This window comes from Mesoplodon mirus, assembly GCF_964341445.2.
Source record: "Mesoplodon mirus genome assembly, chromosome: 19".
Classification (NCBI taxonomy): domain Eukaryota; kingdom Metazoa; phylum Chordata; class Mammalia; order Artiodactyla; family Ziphiidae; genus Mesoplodon; species Mesoplodon mirus.
The window spans coordinates 47,464,209-47,487,142 of record NC_138995.1 but is presented as its reverse complement, the minus strand read 5'-3'; the positions used below and the strand labels follow the sequence as shown (position 1 = coordinate 47,487,142).

Here is a 22,934-nt window from a genome sequence, read left to right as displayed (position 1 = left end):
TGCTCAGCACAGGCTGGCACAGAGCGAGGGCTCCACACGTGTTGGTTAAACCAACATTCTAAAAGTGGCTGTGGGAAACGCAGCCACTACTGTCTCGTGGTACCCCTTTCACTGGGTCCTATTTCTCCCTCTCATCTTGTCCTTTCCTATGTGTGATACTGTGATTTATGATAAGAAATATATATTTTGTCATTGTCCCTGTTTCTGGCACAGGGTTCAGTGATGAGAGTGACAAGGTGACGAGTGGAAAGCACCAAGGTAACTTAAGAATGGGGGGCCTCCCCGGTGGCGCAGTGGTTGAGAGTCCGCCTGCCGATGCAGGGGACACAGGTTCGTGCCCCGGTCTGGGAGGATCCCACATGCCACGGAGCGGCTGGGCCCGTGAGCCATGGCCGCTGAGCCTGCACGTCCGGAACCTGTGCTCCGCAACGGGAGAGGCCACAGCAGTGAGAGGCCTGCGTACCGCAAAAAAAAAAAAAAAAAAAAAAAAGAATGGGGGCTGGTTGCCAGGGAAACCAACCTTGTGATTAGAGGGTTGGAACTTTCAGTCCCACCACCCTGACCTGCAAGGAGGAGAAAGGGGCTGGAGGTTGGATCAATTGCCAATGGCCAAAGATTTAATCAGTCATGGCTAGGTAATGAAGCCTCCATAAACACCAAAAATGGCCTAGGTTGGGAGTTTCTGGGCTGGTGAACACGTGGAGATGTGGGGGACAGGTGTGCCTGGAGAGGGAAGGAAGCACCTCTCCCCACACCTTACCCTGTGCATCTCTTCCATCTGGTTGCTCCTGAGTTATATCTTTTATAATAAAATGGTAATCTAGTAAGTAAAATGTTTCTCTGAGTTCTGTGAGCAAATTAATCAAACCCAAGAAGGGAACCTCTCATTTATAGCCATCCCAGTCAGAAGCACAGGTGACAACCCAGACTTGAAATTGGCATCTGAAGTTGTGGGGTGGGGGGTGGGGGCTGGGGGAGGTCTTGTAGGGTGGAGCCCTTAACCTGTGGGATCTGATGCTATGTGAGGTTAGGCTGCATTAATTACTTGGTGGTGTGTTCACACACACACACACACACACACACACACACACACACTGGAGTCAGAGTCATACTATGCTTTGGAAAGAAAATCGCAGGAGAAGCTATAGGCAGTGGAAGATCATGAAAAACCAATATTTGGAAGCATGGAACAAAAATAAAATAAAGTAAGGTTAGAGTGATATGTTTTATGTTTCTCCACTGGTTTTATTTATCAGAGGTGCCATCACCATCCTCCAAGGGCTGTTTCAAAGATCAAATGAGGTAATGTACATAAAGCACTTAGCCCTGTTATTTTTATTTTTACTAAGATACTAAGCACATTACTTCAAGAGAATCACAAAGGGTTTCCGAAGGGAGGTATAAACAAACAAACAAACGAATACAGTGATTTTAAAACCTTGCTATACAAAAAATTACCTAATAAGCTTTTTGTTTTTTAACAAAATGTAGTAGATTCCTAGTAAGGAAAAGGCCCAAGAGAAAAATCAATCTAGTCTATGAACAAGTAAATCAACAAGTCTGCCACAGGTTAATCAATTAGTCTGTGTGTCTGTGTATGTGTCTCTCTCTCAACACAGGCACACACACACACACACACACACAAACACACACACACAAACTACGTGAAGAGATACCCAACTTTACAAGTCAGAAAAATACAACTTAAAACAAAATACCATTGTTGTCCAGCAAACAAGCAAAACTTAAAAAGCCTGATGATATTCTATGTTGTGTGGGGAAAGCAGCACTTTCTATACCCCAATGATGGGAGTATAGACTGCTAGTCCTTTTGAAGGGAAATTTAACAAAAACTGTAATACACATGTTAAGGCAGACATTCTAGATGAGGCGCAAACACAAAACCAGCAACATCAAAGAAGGTGATCAAAACCCAGTGAGATCACGTACCTGAAGCCCTTCTTCAACTACACTGAGGGTCTCCTAGGGTTGGGTGTGTCCAAGGCTGGGAAGGCCCCTGGGGAGCACTGTGGTGGCACTGGGAAGGGGGTAATGCAGCGGGGGCATGAGAAAGACAGGGGTCTGCCTCTGAGGAAGAGCTGGGCACGGAGAGCTGGCTGCTCTGCAAGAGGGACAGGAAGGGGGCAGGCGTTGCTGGGCAGCCTGGCGGAGCAGCGGCCTCAGCAGAGACCAGCTGGCTTATTAGTGTGGATTCCAAGGCAGCCGCAAGAGTGATGCATTCATCATCCCAGGGGAGCTACAGGCGATGAGGGCTGGGGGAGTGGAGATGGGAGGGTCTCCACAAATCCCACAAAAGCATCCATAAGAGAGGCAGTTTCCAAGTTCAGAGAGAACTTAGAATACAACATCACCGGGACGTGCAAGTTGAATCAAAATTGTGCTGCTTCGGGCTTCCCTGGTGGCGCAGTGGTTGGGAGTCCGCCTGCCGATGCAGGGGACACGGGTTTGTGTCCTGGTCCGGGAAGATCCCACGTGCCGCGGAGCGGCTGGGCCCGTGAGCCATGGCCGCTGAGCCTGCGCGTCTGGAGCTTGTGCTCCGCAACGGGAGAGGCCACAACAGTGAGAGGCCCGCATACCGCCAAAAAAAAAAAATTGTGCTGCTTCCCATAGCTTCTTCTCCCACAAAGCCACAGTGTTGGAGGGGGAGGATGGGGCTACCCCCAGGACCTCAGGTAGTGCTCATTCAAGACAGCGAAGATCACAGTCATAACCCCAACACAGCACTGCACAGTGCAGGGACCCATCCTGTACAAACACTGGCAATGTGGTCAAATTACTAGACAGGGGTGTGTGTGTGTGTGTGTATGATACATGTGTACACATGTGCATACATGAATGTATACATTTCTACACCTATATATCTCATTTTGATTTACCTATATTCTTATGAGAATGTACAGTGCAAAATGGTTTGGTAACAATCTAGCTGTCTATCAAGAGAGGAGTGGTTAAAGACAGCAAGTATGCCAATTGTATTCACCCAGGAAAACGACTGAAAGTAGAAGGGAATACGTGTACTGGCAAAGAACTTCAAAATACTGGGTTGGCCAAAAGGTTTGTACTTTTTTTCCATAAGATGGCTCTAGTAGCACTTAATTGTGTTTAACTTCATTCGAAAAAGTTTTGTAGACTGTATTGTGACAGCTGTCTTATCAGTGTGCATTAAAAAAAAAAAAATCAAAAATTTTTGGTGAGGGCTTCCCTGGTGGCGCAGTGGTTGAGAGTCTGCCGGCCGATGCAGGGGACACGAGTTCGTGCCCTGGTCCGGGAAGATCCCACATGCCGCGGAGCGGCTAGGCCCATGAGCCATGGCCGCTGAGCCTGCGCGTCCGGAGCCTGTGCTCCACAACGGGAGAGGCCACAACAGTGAGAGGCCCGCGTACCGCAAAAAAAAAAAAAAAAAAAAAAAAAATTTTTTTTGGTGAATTTTTGTGTAGCCATTTTAATATTGAAGATAGAAGAAAAAAGCAACATTTTTGGCATATTATACTTTATTTCAAGAAAGGTAAAAATGAAACTGAAATGCAAAAAAAGATTTGTGCAGTGCATGGAGAAGGTGCTGTGACTGATCGAATGTGTCAAAAGTGGTTTGTGGGGCCTCCCTGGTGGCGCAGTGGTTGAGAGTCCGCCTGCCGATGCAGGGGATACGGGTTCGTGCCCTGGTCTGGGAGGATCCCATATGCCGCGGAGCGGCTGGGCCCGTGAGCCGTGGCCGCTGGGCCTGCACGTCCGGGGCCTGTGCTCCGCAACGGGAGAGGCCACAACAGTGAGAGGCCCGCATACCGCAAAAAGAAAAAAAAAAAAAAAAAGTGGTTTGTGAAGTTTCGTGCTGGAGATTTCTCATTGGACGATGCTCCATGGTCGGGCAGACCAGGTGAAGTTGATAGCGATCAAATCGAGACAGTAATTGAGAGCAATCAATGTTATACCATGTGGGAGATAGCTGACACACTCAAAATATCCAAATCAAGCGTTTAAAATCATTTGCACCAGCTTGGTTATGTTAATCGCTTTGATGTTTGGGTTCCACATAAGTTAAGCAAAAAACACCTTCTTGACCATACTTCTGCATACGATTCTCTATTTTTTTTAAAAAACATTTGGCTTCCACTTTTTAAAAAAATTTTTATTTATCTTTATTTTTGGTTGCACTGGGTCTTCGTTGCTGCGCGCAGGCTTTCTCTAGTTCTGGCGAGTGGGGGCTACTCTTCGTTGCGGTGTGCGGGCTTCTCATTGTGGTGGCTTCTCTTGTTGCGGACCACGGGGCTCTAGGTGCACCAGCTTCAGTAGCTGTGGCATGTGGGCTCAGCAGCCGTGGCTCGCAGGCTCAGTAGCTGTGGCACATGGGCTTAGTTCCTCCGCAGCATGTGGGATCTTCCCGGACTAGGGATCGAACCTGTGTTTGCTGCACCGGCAGGCGGATTCTTAACCACTGTGCCACCAGGGAAGTCCCAAATGCATAATCTTCCATCAGGATAACACAAAGACTGCATGTTTCTTTCATGACCAGGCAAAAACTGTTACAGCTTGGCTGGGAAGTTCTGATTCATCCGCTGTATACACCAGACACCTTCGGATTTCCATTTATTTAGGACTTTACAAAATTCTCTTAATGGAAAAAATTTCAATTCCCTGGATGACTGTAAAAGGCACCTGGAACAGTTCTTTGCTCAAAAAGATAAAAGTTTTGGGAAGATGGAATTATGAAGTTGCCTGAAAAATCATAAAAGGTAGTGGAACAAAAGGGTCAACATGTTGTTCAATAAAGCTCTTCGTGAAAATGAAAAATGTGTCCTTTATTTTTACTTAAAAACCAAAGGCACTTTTTGGCCAACTCAATATATTCTTAAGTTAAATTTGCCAATATGACAGTGTGTTCTAATTTTCATTAAAAGCTCCATGCATGTGAATATGTATAAAGGCACTGAAAAAGGTCTGCAAGTTCAGAGCCTGAACAGGTCACAGAAGCCTCCCAGGAGGGAAGGAGGGAGGAAATGGGGCTGGAGAAGGATGTCATGGACTTTTTTTTTAATGCTCCATGATCCGATATATAAATGTTTCTCTTTACACTTAATTTATCCCTTTTTGTAAGTTAAGAAGCCGAATAGCACAGAGCTCAGACCATACTCTAACCCCCTCACACCACAGCCTCTGGAGATGGGGCTACATGGCCAGGTTTGACACAGTGACTCAGAAGACACCTCCTGAAGGACAAAGAGACCTTTGAAATCGCTTAGCACTTCTCAAGAGGATCTGATTTCACATAAACATCATACACTCAATTTAAGACTTTTACTAATGATTCAGCATATGTTAGAAGCTGTACTTACACAATCTCAGTGCTGTCTTCACAGAAGTCAATGTGCAATGTGACAGGTTTTGTGCAGTACAGTCTGAATTTTTTTGCTCTGTAGGGAAGCTGCATAAAAGTTTCTACTGCAACTCGAATACTTAACAGTGAAACAGAAAGAGTTCCATGATTAAAAAAATTATATATAACATATTTCTTTAAAGTACACCTACATAATTAAAATACTTAACATGAAACAAAACACACAAAACCTGATTATTTCTGTTTCTATTATAGCCACCAACAGCAGCAAGTGCTTGGAGACATTTGCCGAGCAAGGTGAAAACTGGTTCTTGGGGGCTGAGAAAAATCTTACTTTTTTATGTATAAAGCACAGATATACATATAGTACATAAAAGATACTCAGTAATCTTTGGCGTTAAAATTTCATGGCATGGGGGCAGGGAGGCATTAGAAAAACACTGTCGCCTTAGATTGAGGAACACTGGGTAATAACGAACAAACCTGGAAGCAAATTCTATTTAAGATTTTAAAATAGCAATTTCAATACACGACCAGAATTACCTTGAAGCTTCTGTAAATAAGCAGATGTTTTAAGAATTAGTATTTATCAACTTTGCACAAAAGAGCTGATGGACTGAGGTTTCATAAGCTGTTTAGCATTTTTCTTTCCATTCTCCTTCAGGCAAACGACAGAGCACCTGAACATATGGTTTCGACATTAACAGGTTCTCAGGGGCCATGTATGGGCAGCCTGGCCACCTTGGTCTTGGACAGTTTAGAAAAGGCAGCTGCACTAACCGCCCCTCCAGGCCTCCCTGCTCTAATCATACGATTCTCTTGCTCAAAACAAACTAAACTTAAAACTCCAAATACTAAGAGGAAATCTCTCCAAACCGTTAAATACGATGTTAATTTTAATAGCCACTATGGTTATATGGGTGCAGAATCACAAGCTAGAAAGGCACCTCCTTTTCCATGAAGACCTGCCAGCCCTGCTGTGGGAGCGGCCCCCTGACACAGACTCCCCATCAGGGCACCCGCCTCCCCTGCAGCTGGGACCATTCTGTCCCTTTCGGAAGAAGGGTCCTCACGTTTACTATTTATTGTTTATTAAACTGATATCCTCTGACTCTGGGATAGGAAACCATGAGAAAAATTACCACAAACACCAAGACCAACTTGCTGACAAGTGTTTTCTAGGGAACCGTGGTGTGTGGTCCTGGAGTCATTGAGGGTCGGTCACTCTGAACGGCCTCCCGTCTTCTGTGACAGTCACACCCTCACTCTGTTAAGCAGGACGAGGGATGCACGCTCTGCTCTCTGAAATCTGAGGCTGTGCCAGCAAACCATCCCTTCTGTGGCGACAAGAAGAGTTTCTCTCTGCCTCCCGAATCACCCATTCCATCACCTGAGCAAACTCAGGGGACATGCCACGCCAGGCCAGGAGAGCAGCTGACAGACAGCACCTGCACTTTCTAGGAAGGAAGGCAGAAGGAGGGCCGGAGCCATCTGCTGAGTCCTCATCCTGAGCACCTGCTCTTACATTCACTGCTTGTAAAACTGGAACCTGCAAGTCTTCCCTTCTTGAAGCTCTCACCCCTTACTTCGAAAATTGACATTCTCCTTGAAAACTGACATTTGTCCCCTAAAGAGCATGAGGCAAAATAAATACATACATACATACTTTTTGGATTTCACTGGAATGTACTTGGCAAAATCCACAAGGAAACACTCTGTGAGGTAATGGTCTGCTGAAGACACTATTGACTTAATAACAGCCCTGCACCAGCACTTCAGTTCCTGACAATAAACCACACAAACCTACAAAATAAAAAGAAAACTTCGGTGTTAAAATCTCTAGTCATACTCAGAAAACTGTAAGATACTAATGAAAGAAATCAAAAATGACACAAACAGATGGAGAGATACACCACGTTCTTGGATTGGAAGAATCAATATTGTGAAAAGGACTATACTGCCCAAAGCAATCTACAAATTCAATGCAATCCCTATCAAATTACCAATGACATTTTTCAGAATTAGAACAAAAAAATTTACAATTTGTATGGAAACACAAAAGACCATGAATAGCCAAAGCAATTTTTTTTTTTTTTTTTGCGGTATGCGGGCCTCTCACTGTTGTGGCCTCTCCCGTTGCGGAGCACAGGCTCCGGACGCACAGGCTCAGTGGCCATGGCTCACAGGCCTAGCCGCTCTGCGGCATGTGGAATCTTCCTGGACCGGGGCACGAACCCATGTCCCCTGCATCGGCAGGCGGACTCTCAACCACTGTGCCACCAGGGAAGCCCGCCAAAGCAATTTTGAGAAAGAAAAATGGAGATGGAAGAATCAGGCTCCCTGACTTCAGATTATACTACAAAGCCACTGTAATCAAAACAGTACTGGTACTGGCACAAACACAGAAATATATATCAATGGAACAGGATAGAAAATCCAGAGACAAACCCACACACCTATGGTCACGTGATCTTTGACAAAGGAGGCAAGACTATACAATGGAGAAAAGACAGTCTTTTCAATAAGTGGTGCTGGGAAAACTGGACAGCTACATGTAAAAGAGTAAAATTAGAACACTCCCTAACACCATTCACAAAAATAAACTCAAAATGGATTAAAGACCTAAATGTAAAGCTGGATACTATAAAACTCTTAGAGGAAAACATAGGCAGAACACTCTCTGACATAAATAACAGCAAGGTCTTTTTCAAAGCACGCCCTAGAATAATGAAAATAAAAACAAAAATAAACAAATGAGACCTAATTAAACTTAAAAGCTTTTGCACAGCAAAGGAAACCATAAACAAAACAAAAAGACAACCCTCAGAATGGGAGAAAAATATTGCATTGGCCAAGAAGTTCCTTCAGTTTTTAAGCAAAAATAAGAGATACATTTTTCATTTTCGCCAAGAACTTTATTGAACAACGTATTCACCCTTTTGTTCCACTACCTTTTGTGATTTTTCAGGCAACTTCATAATTCCATCTTCCCAAAACTTTCTATCTTTCTGAGCAAAGAACTGTTCCAGGTACCTTTTACAGTCGTCCAGGGAATTGAACATTTTTCCATTAAGAGAATTTTGTAAAGACCTAAATAAATGAAAATCCGGAGGTGCAGTGTCTGGTGCATACGGCAGATGAATCAGAACTTCCCAGCCAAGCTGTAACAGTTTTTGCCTGGTCATGAAAGAAACATGTAGTCTTTGTGTTATCCTGATGGAAGATTATGCGTTTTCTGTTGACTAATTCTGGATGCTTTTTGTCGAGTGCTGCTTTCAGTTGGTCTAATTGGGAGCAGTACGTGTTCGAATTAATCATTTGGTTTTCCAGAAGGAGCTCATAATAAAGGACTCCCTTCCAATCCCACCATATACACAACATCACCTTCTTTGGATGAAGACCGGCCTTTGGTGTGGTTGGTGGTGGTTCATTTCGCTTGCCCCACAATCTCTTCCATTCCACATTATTATGCAGTATCCACTTTTCATCGCCTATCACAATTTGTTTAAAAAACGGAACATTTTCAATACGTTTCACTAGAGAATGGATACGGAAATACAGTCAAGAAGGTTTTATTTTTGCTTAACTTATGTGGAACCCAACCATCAAAGCGATTAACATAACCAAGCTGGTACAAATGATTTTCAGCACTTTAGCTGGATATTTTGAGTGCGTCAGCTATCTCCCACGTGGTATGACGTTATTGTTCTCAATCAATGTCTCGATTTGATCGCTATCAACTTCAACTGGTCTACCCAACCCTGGAGCACTGTCCAGTGAGAAATCTCCAGCACGAAACTTTGCAAACCACTTTTGACACATTCGATCAGTCACAGCACCTTCTCCATGCACTGCACAAATCTTTTTTTGTGTTTCAGTTGCATTTTTACCTTTCTTGAAATAATAAAGCATAATATGCTGAAATGTTGTTTTTCTTCCATCTTCAATATTAAAATGGCTACACAAAAATTCACCAATTTTGATTTTTTTTTCAATGCACGCTGATATGCCAGCTGTCACAATACAATCTAACAAAATTGTTTTTAATGAAGTTAAAGACAACTAAGCACTATTAGAGCCATCTTAGGAAAAAAATGAATGAACCTTTGGCCAACCCAATATTTGCATATGAAGCAACTGACAAAGGATTAATCTCCAAAATATACAAAACAGCTCGTGCAGCTCAATATCAAAAAAAAAAAAACAACCCAATAAAAAGTGGGTTAGAAGACCTAAATAGACATCTCTCCAAAGAAGACATATAGACAGTTAAAAAGCACATGAAAAGATGCTTAACATCACTAATTATTAGAGAAATGCAAATCAAAACTGCAATGAAGTATCACCTCATACTAGTAAGAATGGCCATCATCAAAAAATCTACAAACAATAAACGCTGGAGAGGGTGTGGAGAAAAGGCAACCCTCCTACACTGTTGGTGGGAATGTAAACTGGTATGGCCACTATGGAGAACAGTTAAAAAACTAAAAACAGAACTACCATATGATCCAGCAATCCCTGGGCATATATCCCGAGAAAACCATAATTCAAAAAGATACATGCACCCCAATGTTCATTGCAGCACTATTTAATTGAGCTCAATATTGAGCCAGGACATGAAAGCAACCTAAATGTCCACCGACAGAGGAATGGATAAAGATGATGTGGCATATATACACAATGTAATATTACTCAGCCGTAAAAAAGAATGAAATAATGCCATTTGCAGCAACATGGATGGACCTAGAGATTGTCATACTGAGTGAAGTAAATCAGACAGAGAAAGACAAATATCATGTGGAATCCAAAAAAAGAGTACCAATGTACTTATCTACAAAACAGAAATAGAGTTGTAGATGTAGAAAATAAACTTATGGTTACCAGGGAGTAAGTGGGGGGGGGGGTGGAGGGATAAGTTGGAAGACTGGGATTAACATACCCATTACTATATATAAAATAGATAACTAATAAGGACCTACTGTATAGCACAGAGAACTCTACTCAATACTCTATAATGGCCTATATGGGAAAAGGATCTAAAAAAGAGTGGATGTATGTATAACAGATTCACTTTGTTGTACACCTGCAACTAACGTAACATTGTAAATCAACCATACTACGATAAAAATTTTTTAAATTAAATTAAATTAAAATTTTCTAGTCAATAATGAGAGAACTAAAAGGTACTCTCAACATCATCTCATACCTTTTACCTTAAAGATGCAAGGAGGCTGGATCACTCCAAGCTAAACACTGCTTATTGGGAAAACAAGAACACAGGGCACCTGAATTCTATTTCACTGGTTTTCTTACTACAATCACTTTGACTCCGTAACTAAGGAGAATTTTTAGAAAGTGAAATAAGGAAAATTCATTGCTTTACCTTCTTAAATCAGAAAACAAAACTTACAAATAATTGTCAATCATGTGCCAGGGCAACACAAAAATCACAACCCCAGGCTCATCTTCCCGGTTCTGCTTCCCATGACTGTTTACCACCCTCTAACACTTGTTTGCTATCAGCCACAACTGGACGTCAGCGCCATGACGAAGGGGATTTTTGTCTTTTTGTTTACTGCCATATTCCCAGCACCTAGAACAGTGCTTGGCATGTACTATGTCTTCAAAAACTACTCAGTGGATGACTGAATAAATACCTGCAGCCCCCTTTTAGGGAAATTGCCCTGCTAGAGTGACAGTGCTTGGCATCCTGACTGTCCCATGGGACTGACAGGCCACAGACAGGCAAACCATATGCTGACCACAAGCTTATAAAGTAGCTCAGCAGGGAGAGCTGTGCCCAACAGGGAAGAAGTGGGACAGGGGAGATCCCTGCCCTCAGGAACTGAAGTTGCAAAACATAAGGCAGCTATTCTGCAAGGGATGTGTTCTTGAGAGCCTCACATAATTCAAGACTCAAATAATTCAAGAGAAATTGTGCCAAAGGATGCAGGGTATTTCTGTTTCATGCTTAAGTCAAAGAAACCTGTAGCTAATAATTCACACAGTCAGTCAACTTTGAAAAGGTGGTATCCTAGGGCTTCTACTAGCCAGTAATGAGATAATTTAAGCATCAGGAAAAATGATTACAACTGATGAATACATTAAAAGCCATGAGTTCAATATAGTACTTAAAAATAACAAGGAGAGAAAAACAAAACAAACCTCTAGATATAAATGTAGATAACTAGGCACAGGAAAATTGATAAGGGAAAGAATCAAGCAATTTTTCCACCTTTCCAGTATTACTTCAGGAAGCCAAACCGTTCTAACAGATGAGGGAAGGTTCTCTATGGAAGAATTCCAGCTCATGAATGCAGAAGCAATGTGAAAATGACCATTTTTGCAAGCATAAATGAAAGAGCTGATTTGGGCGGTGGTGGTCACTGGATAGCATTACTAGCCGACGGGAACCACAGGGGGCGCTTAGGCTGCCGCCATCTGAACGCAGCGGTCAACCTCAGCATCACCAAAAGTGAGATTCTCTCCCAATTCAATACAAGAGGAACCTCAGAGCACCAGTCATCCTCGGGGGGGAAAAAGTGACTATAAATGTAATCAAAGCTTTATATTTATCAGTCTGCAGGAAATATAGGGAATGAAGGGAAAAGTTCACCACTACCACAAGGAAGCAACCAGGCTATACAGAACGTGGAATATTTTAAAAGGACAACTGACCTGGTTTCATTTCTTCAACAAGTAAACAGTGGACTTCCCTGGTGGCACAGTAGTTAAGAATCCACCTGCCAATGCAGGGGACATGGGTTCGATCCCTGGTCCAGGAAGATCCCACATGCCGTGGAGCAACTAAGCCTGTGCGCCACAACTACTGAGCCTGCACTCTAGAGCCCGCGCTCTGCAACAAAGAGTAGCCCCCCCTCACCACAACTAGAGAAAGCCCGCACGCAGCAACGAAGACCCAACGCAGCCAAAAATAAAATAAATAAATAAATAAATAAAAAGTAAATGGCATGGAAAAAATGTTATTAATGATTATTTAGGGTGGGCTGAGGAATTCAAATTACTTCTAATTTTTCTCATAGTTTATAAATCTTTTCCTATCACACTGTTATAATAATTCAAATTCTTCTGAGAAATGACTAACCTGCAGAGAGAAGCAGACAATGGGCACAGAGCTGAGGGTGCAGGAAAGGAAGGAGGGGCCACAATGTGGAGTAAGGAAAATAAAACACCACGAGTTGGTCAAAGTCACAAGCAACCAAAAGGGAGGCACTGGCCCTAGACTGGAAACCCCCATGCTCCCTCTGCTGGTTCCCAGCCCCAAGACGATGGCTCTATGTCTGAATTTAGATGACACTCCATCTCCTGTTGCCCCATGTGAACCTGATACAACAATTGCCACTTTCCATGACTAGCCCGACTCTTATGCAACCAAAAGAACCGAACACAAGGCAATGATCATAAGCAGTTGAAATACTCTAAAAGTTTTTATCATCTTAGTTGCTAAAACAGTCTACATTTTGAGTAGTATTTCAAGACATGTTGTTTAAAGCACATTTAGATACATACCTGCCCTTCTTCCAACATTAGTGGTTTTAGTTCTGTACCTTGACACCTGTTATTATAGAAGTCATTCATGGCACTATTTAGTTTTTGATAGTCAGCTTCATGATGTAAAAAGGGACTACATCCTTTTATAATAACCCAGAAGAAACCTGGATCTTCGATCTGTAAAATTTTTTAAAGACAAAACAATGCATGATTTAAAAGTGGAACCATAAAATAATAAACCTTAGAACCACAGTAACTGTTTCAAATTTAAGTGCTCTAACAAATTCTTGACAATTACTTCTGTCTTAAATGGTCAGATAGAAGATAAAAGACCCTCAAACTATCACCTTGTATACCTTAAACTTATGTAATGTCATATGTCAATTATACTTCAATAAAACTCAGAAAAACGATAAAAGACGCAAAGATAAAACTCTAAAACACGTAACCAATAATATGTAATTTAGAATCATGTGCCGACTGAAAAAGCAAACAGAGATCAATGCCCTTGATCTGTACTTTGAAAATATCCATAATAAAATACAAATGCAAGGTTCAGAACAGCTTTTTTTGTACTCTATGTCTTTCGTAAGAAAGAGAGGGAAATGTGAATGTATGTACATTCTGCTCATGTTAAAATAAAGAAATGGCAGATAAACCAAAAACATACAAATCATTACGTACGGAGGAAGCCAGGAATGGGGTAGAAGAGAGGTGAAAGACTTCTCTGAATGTATCTTATGATCTATTAGTGTCATTAGAAACCAAGATTTTCATCTTAGAGAAAGAATACAAACATAAAATGCAAAGTTATATTTGAATTGAAAATATCAGTAACAGCTCATGATTTTTCAAATGTACTATATTTCCTGTCTACTGAAAGGGCCTAGAAGCAATGACATCCCAAGATTCTGGATCCCAGATACCAGGTGACAGGAGTACATTAGTATTCTATTTTTCTGAATGTTTGCACATTTTTATAATAAATAGTTGGAAAAAAGAACAGCTGGCCATTCTGGTTCCAGTAATGGCAGAGTGGTTCATATGGACTAACCCACCTGCAAGTAATGAAGATAAACCCTGGAAGAAAAGAAAATGACAGCCCGAAGGCACTGAAGAGCGACCAAGAGCAGGTGGGAGATTCAATGCTTGAAGTGAGGCAACATGGCTAGGTGAGACCCATGTTCATAAACAGCTTTTCCCCTGAAAAGAGCCCCAGTCCTGGGGGTGCAGAACACAACTGAAGCAGAAGCCACCCCGTTTGTGGCTTGAGAAACCAGAGAATGGCGTCTGGGGCTGCCAGAGCAGCTGTACATGAAGGGGAGAAATGCTGAGCCACAGAGGGGAGAGCCCTGAAGTCTGCACACGAAACCCCTCAAATCCTCAGCAGAGCCTGAACTGCACAGTGAGACTCCAGGGAGTCCTGGGAGAAGCCACAGTCAGGAGGCTGATGGAAATACAGTTTCAGCTTCTGCCCACAAGAATTGCAGGACTCTGGGCACAGAGTGACTGCCCAAACCTCTGCACTAAGAGGCCACCCAAACTCACAGCATAAGGCCATGTCCCCTCTACAACGCCTGCCTGAGAAAGAACTACTGTTGTCCCAGCCAACACCTGACACAGGCCCTTGACCTCCCCTTGTCACAGAACTTCCTGAAAAGGGCCTCAGTTGTGGAGCCTACCTATCCCTTTGGGATGTGTATGTATCTCCTACCGCTCAGGAGTATTCCTTCTCGAGGACCTGATAACCAATTCCTTTGGGTTGTAATCATGTGGAAGGACAGGGCCCCGGCCTCCCAGTCTCTGTGGGAATTCAGAAGCCTGGGCCCAGAGGCGGCGGACACAGCTGCCCCACCACAGTGACACTGACCCACCCTCTGTCATTTTCCACTGAAGCCCCTCTCCTCGTCCTCCTCACTCTCCCTTTAAAACGTCAGGTCAGCTCTACACAAATTGGAACGGAACTCAGCTCCCTCCCTTACATCAGCAGTCACTGGATACAATCTGTTTTCACTGCTTTAACCAATGTCCGGCTTTGATTCTCTTTGACACCCATCACAGGAAAAGGGAGTTTGGAGCAGGAGTTGAGGAGGCTCAGTAAACACCTCAGGCTCCCTGAGAACCCCTGCAGTGCCAGGCCTGAGGAGTAAAGACCATGTTGCAGGACAAAGAGAATGTGCTCTGTCAACAAGGGCAAAATCAAGAGGTCTGCAGAGAACTATAAACCAAGCCTCCCAAAGCGCTGACAGAGCACACAGTAGTTCCCCATCACCACAACCCTCAGTGCAGCATGAACAATACTAGACAGGCAAAGAAATGAGAATGCAGTGCACAGCCAAGGTAAAAAACGGCCAACAGAAAGTGAACCCAAGACTGCCCAGATGTTGAAGTGAACAGGCAAGGACTTAAAAGCAGCTATTACAAATACCATGTTCAAAAACTTAAGGATAGATGGCTATAGTGAGTTTGTTTTTTAAAAAGGAGAATTTCACGAAAGAAATGGAAACTATTAAAAAAAATAACCTTTGGAAAAGGGTAATTCTAGAACCAAAAAGTGAAACAAACAAAATAAAAAATTTATTAGTGGTGTGCTTACCATTCCTACTCAACATTGTGCTGGAGGTCCTAGTCAGTACAATAAAAAAAGATTGTCAGGGAAATCGGAAAAGAAGAAAGAAAAGTGTCTCTATTCACAATATCTATGTAGAAAATTCTAAGGAGTCTACAAAAAATATACTAGAACTAATATGTGACTGTACCAAGATTCCAGGGTACAAGGTCATATAATAAATTCAACTGCATGTCTATATTCCAGCAATAAAAATTGGAAATTAAAAATTTAAAAACAGTACCGTTTGCAATAGCACCAAAAAGCAGGAATTACTTGGAATAAATCTAACAAATAAATGAACAATTTGCATGCTAAAAGGTACAAAACACTGGTGAAATAAATCAAAGGCCTGTAATGCAAATATACTATGTTCATGGACTGTTAAGATTTTGATTTTCCCCAAAATGGTCTATAAAAAGGATTCAATTCCAGCAGTTGTGAAATCAACAAACTATTCATGAAATTCTTATTGGAAGGGCAAAGGAACTAGAACAGCCCCTATAATTCTGAAAAAGAACAACACAGTTGGAAGACACACTATCTGATTTCAAGACTTAATATAAAGCTGCAGTAATCAGAACTGTGTGGTACTGGACAAAGCACAGATACATAAATCAACACAACAGAAACAGAGTCACGCACGTGTAGTCAAGTGATTTTCAATAAAGGCACAAAGGCAATTCAATGGAAGGAGGATAGTTTTTTCAACAAATGATGCTGGAACAATTAGATATATGCAAAAAAATGAAACTCGATCCATTCCTTGTACCATATACAAAAATTAACTCACATGGCTCATTTATCTAAATGTAAAATATAAGACTATAAAAAATGTTTGAGGAATACATGGGGGGAATCTTTGTGACTGTGGTTAGGCAAAGATTTCTTAGATAAAACATCAAAAGTATAATTCATATAAGCAAAAATGGATAAACTGGACTTAATCCAAATTTAAAACTTCAGCTCTTTGAAAGACATTGTTTAGAGAAGGAAGAGATAAGCCACCAACTGGGAGAAAATATTTACAAACCACATATTCAACAAAGAACGTTATCCAATATATATAAAAAACTCTACAAAGTCAATAATAAGAAAACAAACCACCAAGTTAGAAGAATGGGCAGATGTGAACAGATACTTGACAAAAAAAGATGGAAGGATGGGCAAACAAGCACCTGGAGACATGATTAACACATCTGTCATTAGGGAAGTTAAAATTAAAACCACAGTGAGATACCAGTAAACACCTACTAGAATGGCTAAAATGTGTAAAACTGACAATATCAAGTGCTGGTGAGGATGCACAGCACTGCTGATGGAAATGTAAAGTGGTACAGTTACTCTGAAAAAGTTTCTCATAAAATTAAACATACTGACAAACATCAGTAACAAATAACATAAGTAACAAACAAACATCAGTAAATCCTACTGATTTACCCATGAAATAAAAACTTGTATTCACACAAAAACCTGTACGCAAAGTTTCCAGCCGCTTTATTCATAATCTCCTTCAACTGGAAACAACTCAAATGGCCTTCAACTGGTGACTGTATAAACAAAATTGTCACATGTCCATACAATGGAATACTACTCACTCCTAAGAAGTGCCACAACACAGATGAGCCTCCAATGTATTACAATAAGTCAAAGCAGCCAGACTCAAAGGCTACATACTACTGTATGATTCCATAGGCACAATCCCATTTTTATGACATTTTGGAAAAAGGCAAAACTAATAGGGACAGAAGACAAATCAGTGATTGCCAAGGACTAGAGGTTGGGGAAAGAAATGACTACAAAGGACCACAAGGCAATTCTGGGGGGTGATGGAACTGCTCTGCATTTTGACTGTGGTGGTGATTACATGACTATGCATTTTTCAAAATATCACAGAACTCTACATTAAAAACAATAAAATAGTTTATGGTTAAAAAGGATATGAAACAAATATGGCAAAATGTTAAAATCTGGCAAAGCTAGGTGATAAATGTCCAGGTGTTTATAATATTTTCTATACTTTTTTGTATGTCTAGAGTATTTCCTTAATAAAAGTTGGATTTTTAAATTATTTTTCATCAAAAGTAATGATTTTTTTAAAAAGCTTCTTGTTTTCTGACGTGGCATCACCTATGCAGTATTTTACTAAAAATGTTTAACCTGAACACAATCATGAGGAAACAGACAAATCCAACTTGAAGGGTATTTTGCAAAGCAACTGCCCTTACTCTTCATAAATTTCAATGACATCAAAGATACAAAAAAGCCAGAGAACTGAGAACCAAATTCAAGGGGAATAAAATGCCATGACAATTAAATGCAATGTATAATTTTTTATGGATCCTGGATCAGAGAAAACAAGTTACAGAATACATTATTGGCACAGTTGGAGAAATCTGAGTATGGATTTTATATTAGTGTATCAATGTTACATTTCTCAAGTGTGATAATTATATTGTGGTTATGTAAGCAAAAGTCTTTATTCTTAGGAAACACACGCATAAGTATTTAGAGCTTACAACTAATTCTCAAATGGTTCGGCAAAAGAAGTCAACAATTTTATATACATTATTATTAAGAAATATGCAAATATGACAAGATGTTAACAGTTGTTGACTCTAGGTATAGAGTATACGGTTATTCTCAGTATTGTTTTTGTAACTTGTTTTTGAGTTTGAAAATCTTCAAAATATTAAGATGGGGAAAGATGTTTAAAAATATTTTAAGGCATCATAGATAATTTGAAGTTTCTAGATTGTTTCCATTTTTTTTTAACCTGCTACTAAAACCTAAAAAATGTAGGCCAGGTTCAGTTTTACCCACCAGAAGAACAAGTGGTTCAAGCTGCAATTTCTTCCATGTGCTTTACCAGGCAGGGATGGGCTCACAATTCCTCCCACCCCCGCCTCTTACACCAAGGTTGGGGCCTGCTGCTTCCCGCCAATGCCATAAGGCAATGCTGCCCACACTGCAGTCATCAGCCTTACACATTTTTTTCCCTGCATGTCTACGTTATTTCTATTAGAAAAACAATATCTATATAATATTTTGGTCCACTTTCTTCTCCTTACCTCTACCATTCAAACTTGAATACTTTATTTTTACTCAAGTAAAAGTAGAATCAGCCATCTGGCATGAGAACTAAATATCTCACATCATTAAATTAATAGGATTTAATTGAATTAAAGTATGTTCTTTATTATTTCTCAGGAATAGTAACTCATGTTTCCTACATGTTATTTCCCTTTATTTTCATTTATCTGGGTAACTATGTAATGAGTGTCTCTTTTCCTACATTCAGTAACATGAATTGTTAATTATCAATTCATGTTCAATTCCCCTTAGTATATGGTATTTGCATAATAACTTCAGATATTTTAGTCGTTTACTTTCCGACATCAATTATAAAAACTAAGATGTTAATTTTAAAACGTTATGAAATTTCCAGACTAAATATCACTTGGCCCACTTTTGCTCATACTGTCCTGAGAGGTCCCTGGGCAGCTACTGCTTCAATCTCAATCCAGTCTCCTCAGAACAAAGCAGCATCCTGGTAAGCAGCTCCAGCAGGAAAACCACTCCTGACATTCTGTTTGTGGATTTCACTGACAGTACTGAAGTCATACACTCAGCCAGCAGAATAGCTGCTTCTACCACATTATTGAGGTCACAGCCTGCAGCTTTCAGAATCTCACCCCATTTCCAAGGCTTGTTTAGCTTCTTCTGTCACCCCTCCTGGCACAAGCTGTCCCTTTGAAGGGTCCATACCTAGCTGTCTTGAAATGTAAGTGATCCTTTCCACTAACAAAGTCTGACTGCAGGACCAATGGCCTTGAGGCTTTCCCTGTGCTGATCACCTTTCTGATCAAGAATGACATGACATCCTTTTCTCCTGCAGTGCTTCTGGGTCTCACTGCATTCTCCCTTCCTCATTTCTGACACAACTGCATGTTCCCTGGGCTGCTTCCTTTATATATATTTTTAATCAACACCTTTTTTTCCCTTAGCCTCATCCTAACAGGTCTGTAATGCTAGTTATGATGTTTTTATTTCTAAAATATATTACAAATACATAACTGTTAAAATTTTTAATTTATTTTTAATCGTGATAAAATACACATAAAATTTACCATCTTAACCATATTCAGTAGCATTAACTACATTCATATTGTTGTGCTACCTTGATCACCATCCATCTCCAGAACCTTTTTCATCTTGCAACTGAAACTCTATAATCCATTAAACAGTAATTCCCCATGTCCCCACCAGCCCCTGGCAACCACCATTCTATTTTCTGTCTTCATGAATTTGACTGCTCTAGGAATCTAATATAAGTGGAATCATGCAGTGTTTGTCCTTTTGTAATTGGTTTATTTCACTTAACATGATGTCTTCAAGATTCATCCATGTTGTAGCATATATCAGAATTTCCTTCCTTTTTAAGGCTGAATAATATTCCATTGTATGTATATACTACATTTTGCTTATCCATTCATCTGTTGGTAAAAACTTGGGGGGAAAATTTATCCATGTAAAAGCTAAATTAATCTGGAAAACTACACCTGGTAATGGTACCTCACTTGAGGAAATACTCCTATACTGGATAGAAAATTTGCTCTGAGTGTGAGCAGGGTAAGAACTGGCAGTGGGGCCAGACCAGAGCTGAGGAGGTAGAGAAAAGGGTTCTTGGGTCCAACTGAGAAAACAGGGGTTCCCAAGTTAGAGGCAGTGAGAGTCCAGCAACTCCTTCCAAAGTTCTGCCCCAATGGATTTGCACATGGCAGCATCCGTACCCCCTGGAAGAGCCCTGTCTTTCTAAAGGAGAAATCAGACTATTTAGGGAAGGTGGTGGAGAGGAGCTTGCCAGTTACATCTCAAAACCCTAAAAGTCTCAGAGCAAATCCTCTGTAAGAATCAGCTGCTTCAAACGCTTGTGAATCTCTGTTGGTATAAACTACATAAAACAGGAACAGGAAAGTTGATTTTTTTTTTAAATGCCATCATGCCTCTCCTCTGCCCACTGAAGTATGATCTTTTCCAAAAAGTTCTTTATATTTCCTTTTCCCAATACCCACCCCTTCGCTCTGGTTTGTAAACTCCTTCCTGCAAGTACACACCGTCAACACACCATGTGCTTTCCCGGTCTCCAGCATCTTTAAAGAGCACGCACCTAACTCAAAGGAGAAGCTGCAGTTCGGGTCGCTCTGCAGGCCCCCTCCGGGGCGAACCCCCGCTGCGCCCCCCACGACTCCAGAGACGCGAGTCCCGAGGAGCCCGCGTGGGGAGGGGGTGGCCGCCAGAGTCCTGGGGCGCGAGGGGGCAGGGGTCCCCACGAGTGCATCCGGGATGGGCGTGTGTTCGGAGGAGAGATACAGGTCACCCACGCCCCTGTCCAATGCAGGTGGGGACCGGCCGGAGAGGACTCGCGTCGGGGGAGAGTAATAGGTCAAAGGACCGAGGGCATGAGGGGGACCTCATCCAGCGCCGAACCGGGACCGGGAGAAGAGGTCAGAGTCCGTCCCTCCCCCTGAGGTTCTAGATACAGGACACCTAGTTCAATCCGAATTTCGGAGAAACAACGAATGATTTTTTACTCTAAGTATGTCCCAAATACTGCATGGGGCAGCCTTGAACGAAAATTTCCCGTTGTTTCTCTGAAATTAAGCGTCCCGGATCTCATCCGGCACCCCTTCCCGCGGGTCCCCAGCCGGGGCGGGCCCTGCTCGGGGAGCGGGTGAACGGCCGGGCTCAGGGCTTCGCGCTCGCTCACCTTCAGCACCAGGACCTGGAGCATCTTCCCCGAGCCTCGCAGGCCACCCGACAGACTGGCCCGGGAAGCACGCACAGCGTAGCGGCCGCGCCCGGCTCCTGGTCTCCCCGTCGCTACTCCCTCGAGATGAACTTTTGGGGGCGAAAACAGAGTCTCCTGTAGTGCCGGCCTCCGCGGAGGCACGCCTCCTCTCCAGCTCAGCGCCGCGAAGCCCGCGCACCCAGCTCCGGCCCCGCAGCCCCGGCCGCCCCGCAGCCCCGGCCCCCCCGCAGCCCCGGCCCAGCACCGCAGCGAACCGCAGGCGACGCGCCGTCCTCCAACCTGGACACGGGCGAGGGCGCACTGGGACTCTCGACCCGCCCCCCGGCTCCCGCCCACAGCCAGCGCACGCCGGAGGATTCCAGAAACCGCGTGGCGCGCCAACCGCCCGCACAACTGGCCCCGCCCTGCTCACAGCGCTTCGGAGCGGACGGGGGGCGGAGCTGCGCGGGGCGTCACGTGGCTCGCTCCCTGGGTCCTCGCGAGCACTCACCTGTAGCCTTCAGTTTTAAATGTAAGTTTGAGTTCCCGAGGTCAAGTAAACGTGTGCTTAAAGCCCCAAGCAGCAAAAATGTGCTGCCAGTCTGCAGGAAAGCACAACGCAAAGTACACGAAGTTCACGTGTTACCGAATGGGGCTAACCAGGCCTCGCCCCCGCAGTCACCCGGCCCAGATCACCTGAAAGCTCCAGACCTTGACAAAAAAAAAAAAAGGGGGGGAAATTACCAGGTCGGATTTAAACACGAGGTCTCAGAGACAGTTCCCAAGCCCCAAAGAAGATGCAGAGTACAGCCCTCTCCCACTTTTTTTTCTTTCTTAAAGTTGGGTTTTTCTTTATTTTTTACTTTTTGGCTGCACTTCAGGGCATGCGGGATCTTAGTTCCTCCACAAGGAATGGAACCCTTGCCCCCTGCAGTGGTAGCACACAATCTTAACCCCTGGACCTCCAGGGAAGTTCCAGCCCTCTCCCAGTTCTTTGTATGGGGTTAACACTTTTTTCCTTTGACTAGGTACCATGCTACAATATGGTGTTTCCCAAACTTTTCACAGCATGACTCACATAAAATGAAAATATTTATATATCACACTGAGCTGAAGAGTCAAGATTGTTGAAATGGGAACTCACTGCATGGCGCTCATGGCACAGCAAGCAACCAAAAGCTGTCATGAGCAGACTGGTTCTTGCAGGCACCATGGGGGTGATGATAGCTCTCTCCCATCACAGGAATGATATTCTCATTCTGCAAAGGGCTTAGTGGAGAGTGATCTGTTCTTATATTTTTTTGCTCCCCACCCCCAAGAGAAGGGAGAAAAGGAGAGAAGACAAAGCATTAGGAATGGCAAGAGGGGGAGTCTGAGATAGCAGGACCTGCCGTCATGCTCAGACCAGTCTCTCCTGTCAGTGTGCTCATGGTAGGGTGAGAGGTATCGGTAGCAGCTGATCTAAGTTTTCCAGTACTGACATAGTTCTGAAAAATGGGCACCAGGAGGACACTCTTTGCTCCCCTCCCTCCCAGATCCTCCCCCACCAAATGTAGTTCAAACGATCTTACCCTGAAGTCATCAATTCTCAAAGGCAGCCTACACTTGCCCCATTTGAAAATATTCTCCTTTTTATAAAAAAGGAATAAAAAATAAGTTTGGCCCCAGAG

The 22,934-nt window shown here is 42.7% G+C and overlaps 1 protein-coding gene across 1 annotated transcript in view; it reads right to left on the bottom strand.

Moving 5' to 3' along the window:
- The window catches only part of TDRD12 (tudor domain containing 12), an 82,660-nt gene extending 61,108 nt beyond the window's left edge, over positions 1 to 21,552 (bottom strand). Inside the window, exons 1-4 of the mRNA XM_082606252.1 lie at positions 21,244 to 21,552; positions 12,884 to 13,042; positions 7,020 to 7,156; positions 5,352 to 5,471 (exon numbers count right to left, since the gene is read on the bottom strand). Coding sequence (XP_082462378.1) covers positions 5,352 to 5,471; positions 7,020 to 7,156; positions 12,884 to 13,042; positions 21,244 to 21,267 — 440 coding nt within the window. The 5' untranslated portion in view covers positions 21,268 to 21,552. The remainder of the gene's footprint in view (positions 1 to 5,351; positions 5,472 to 7,019; positions 7,157 to 12,883; positions 13,043 to 21,243) is intronic.
- Positions 21,553 to 22,934: the final 1,382 nt, after the last annotated feature.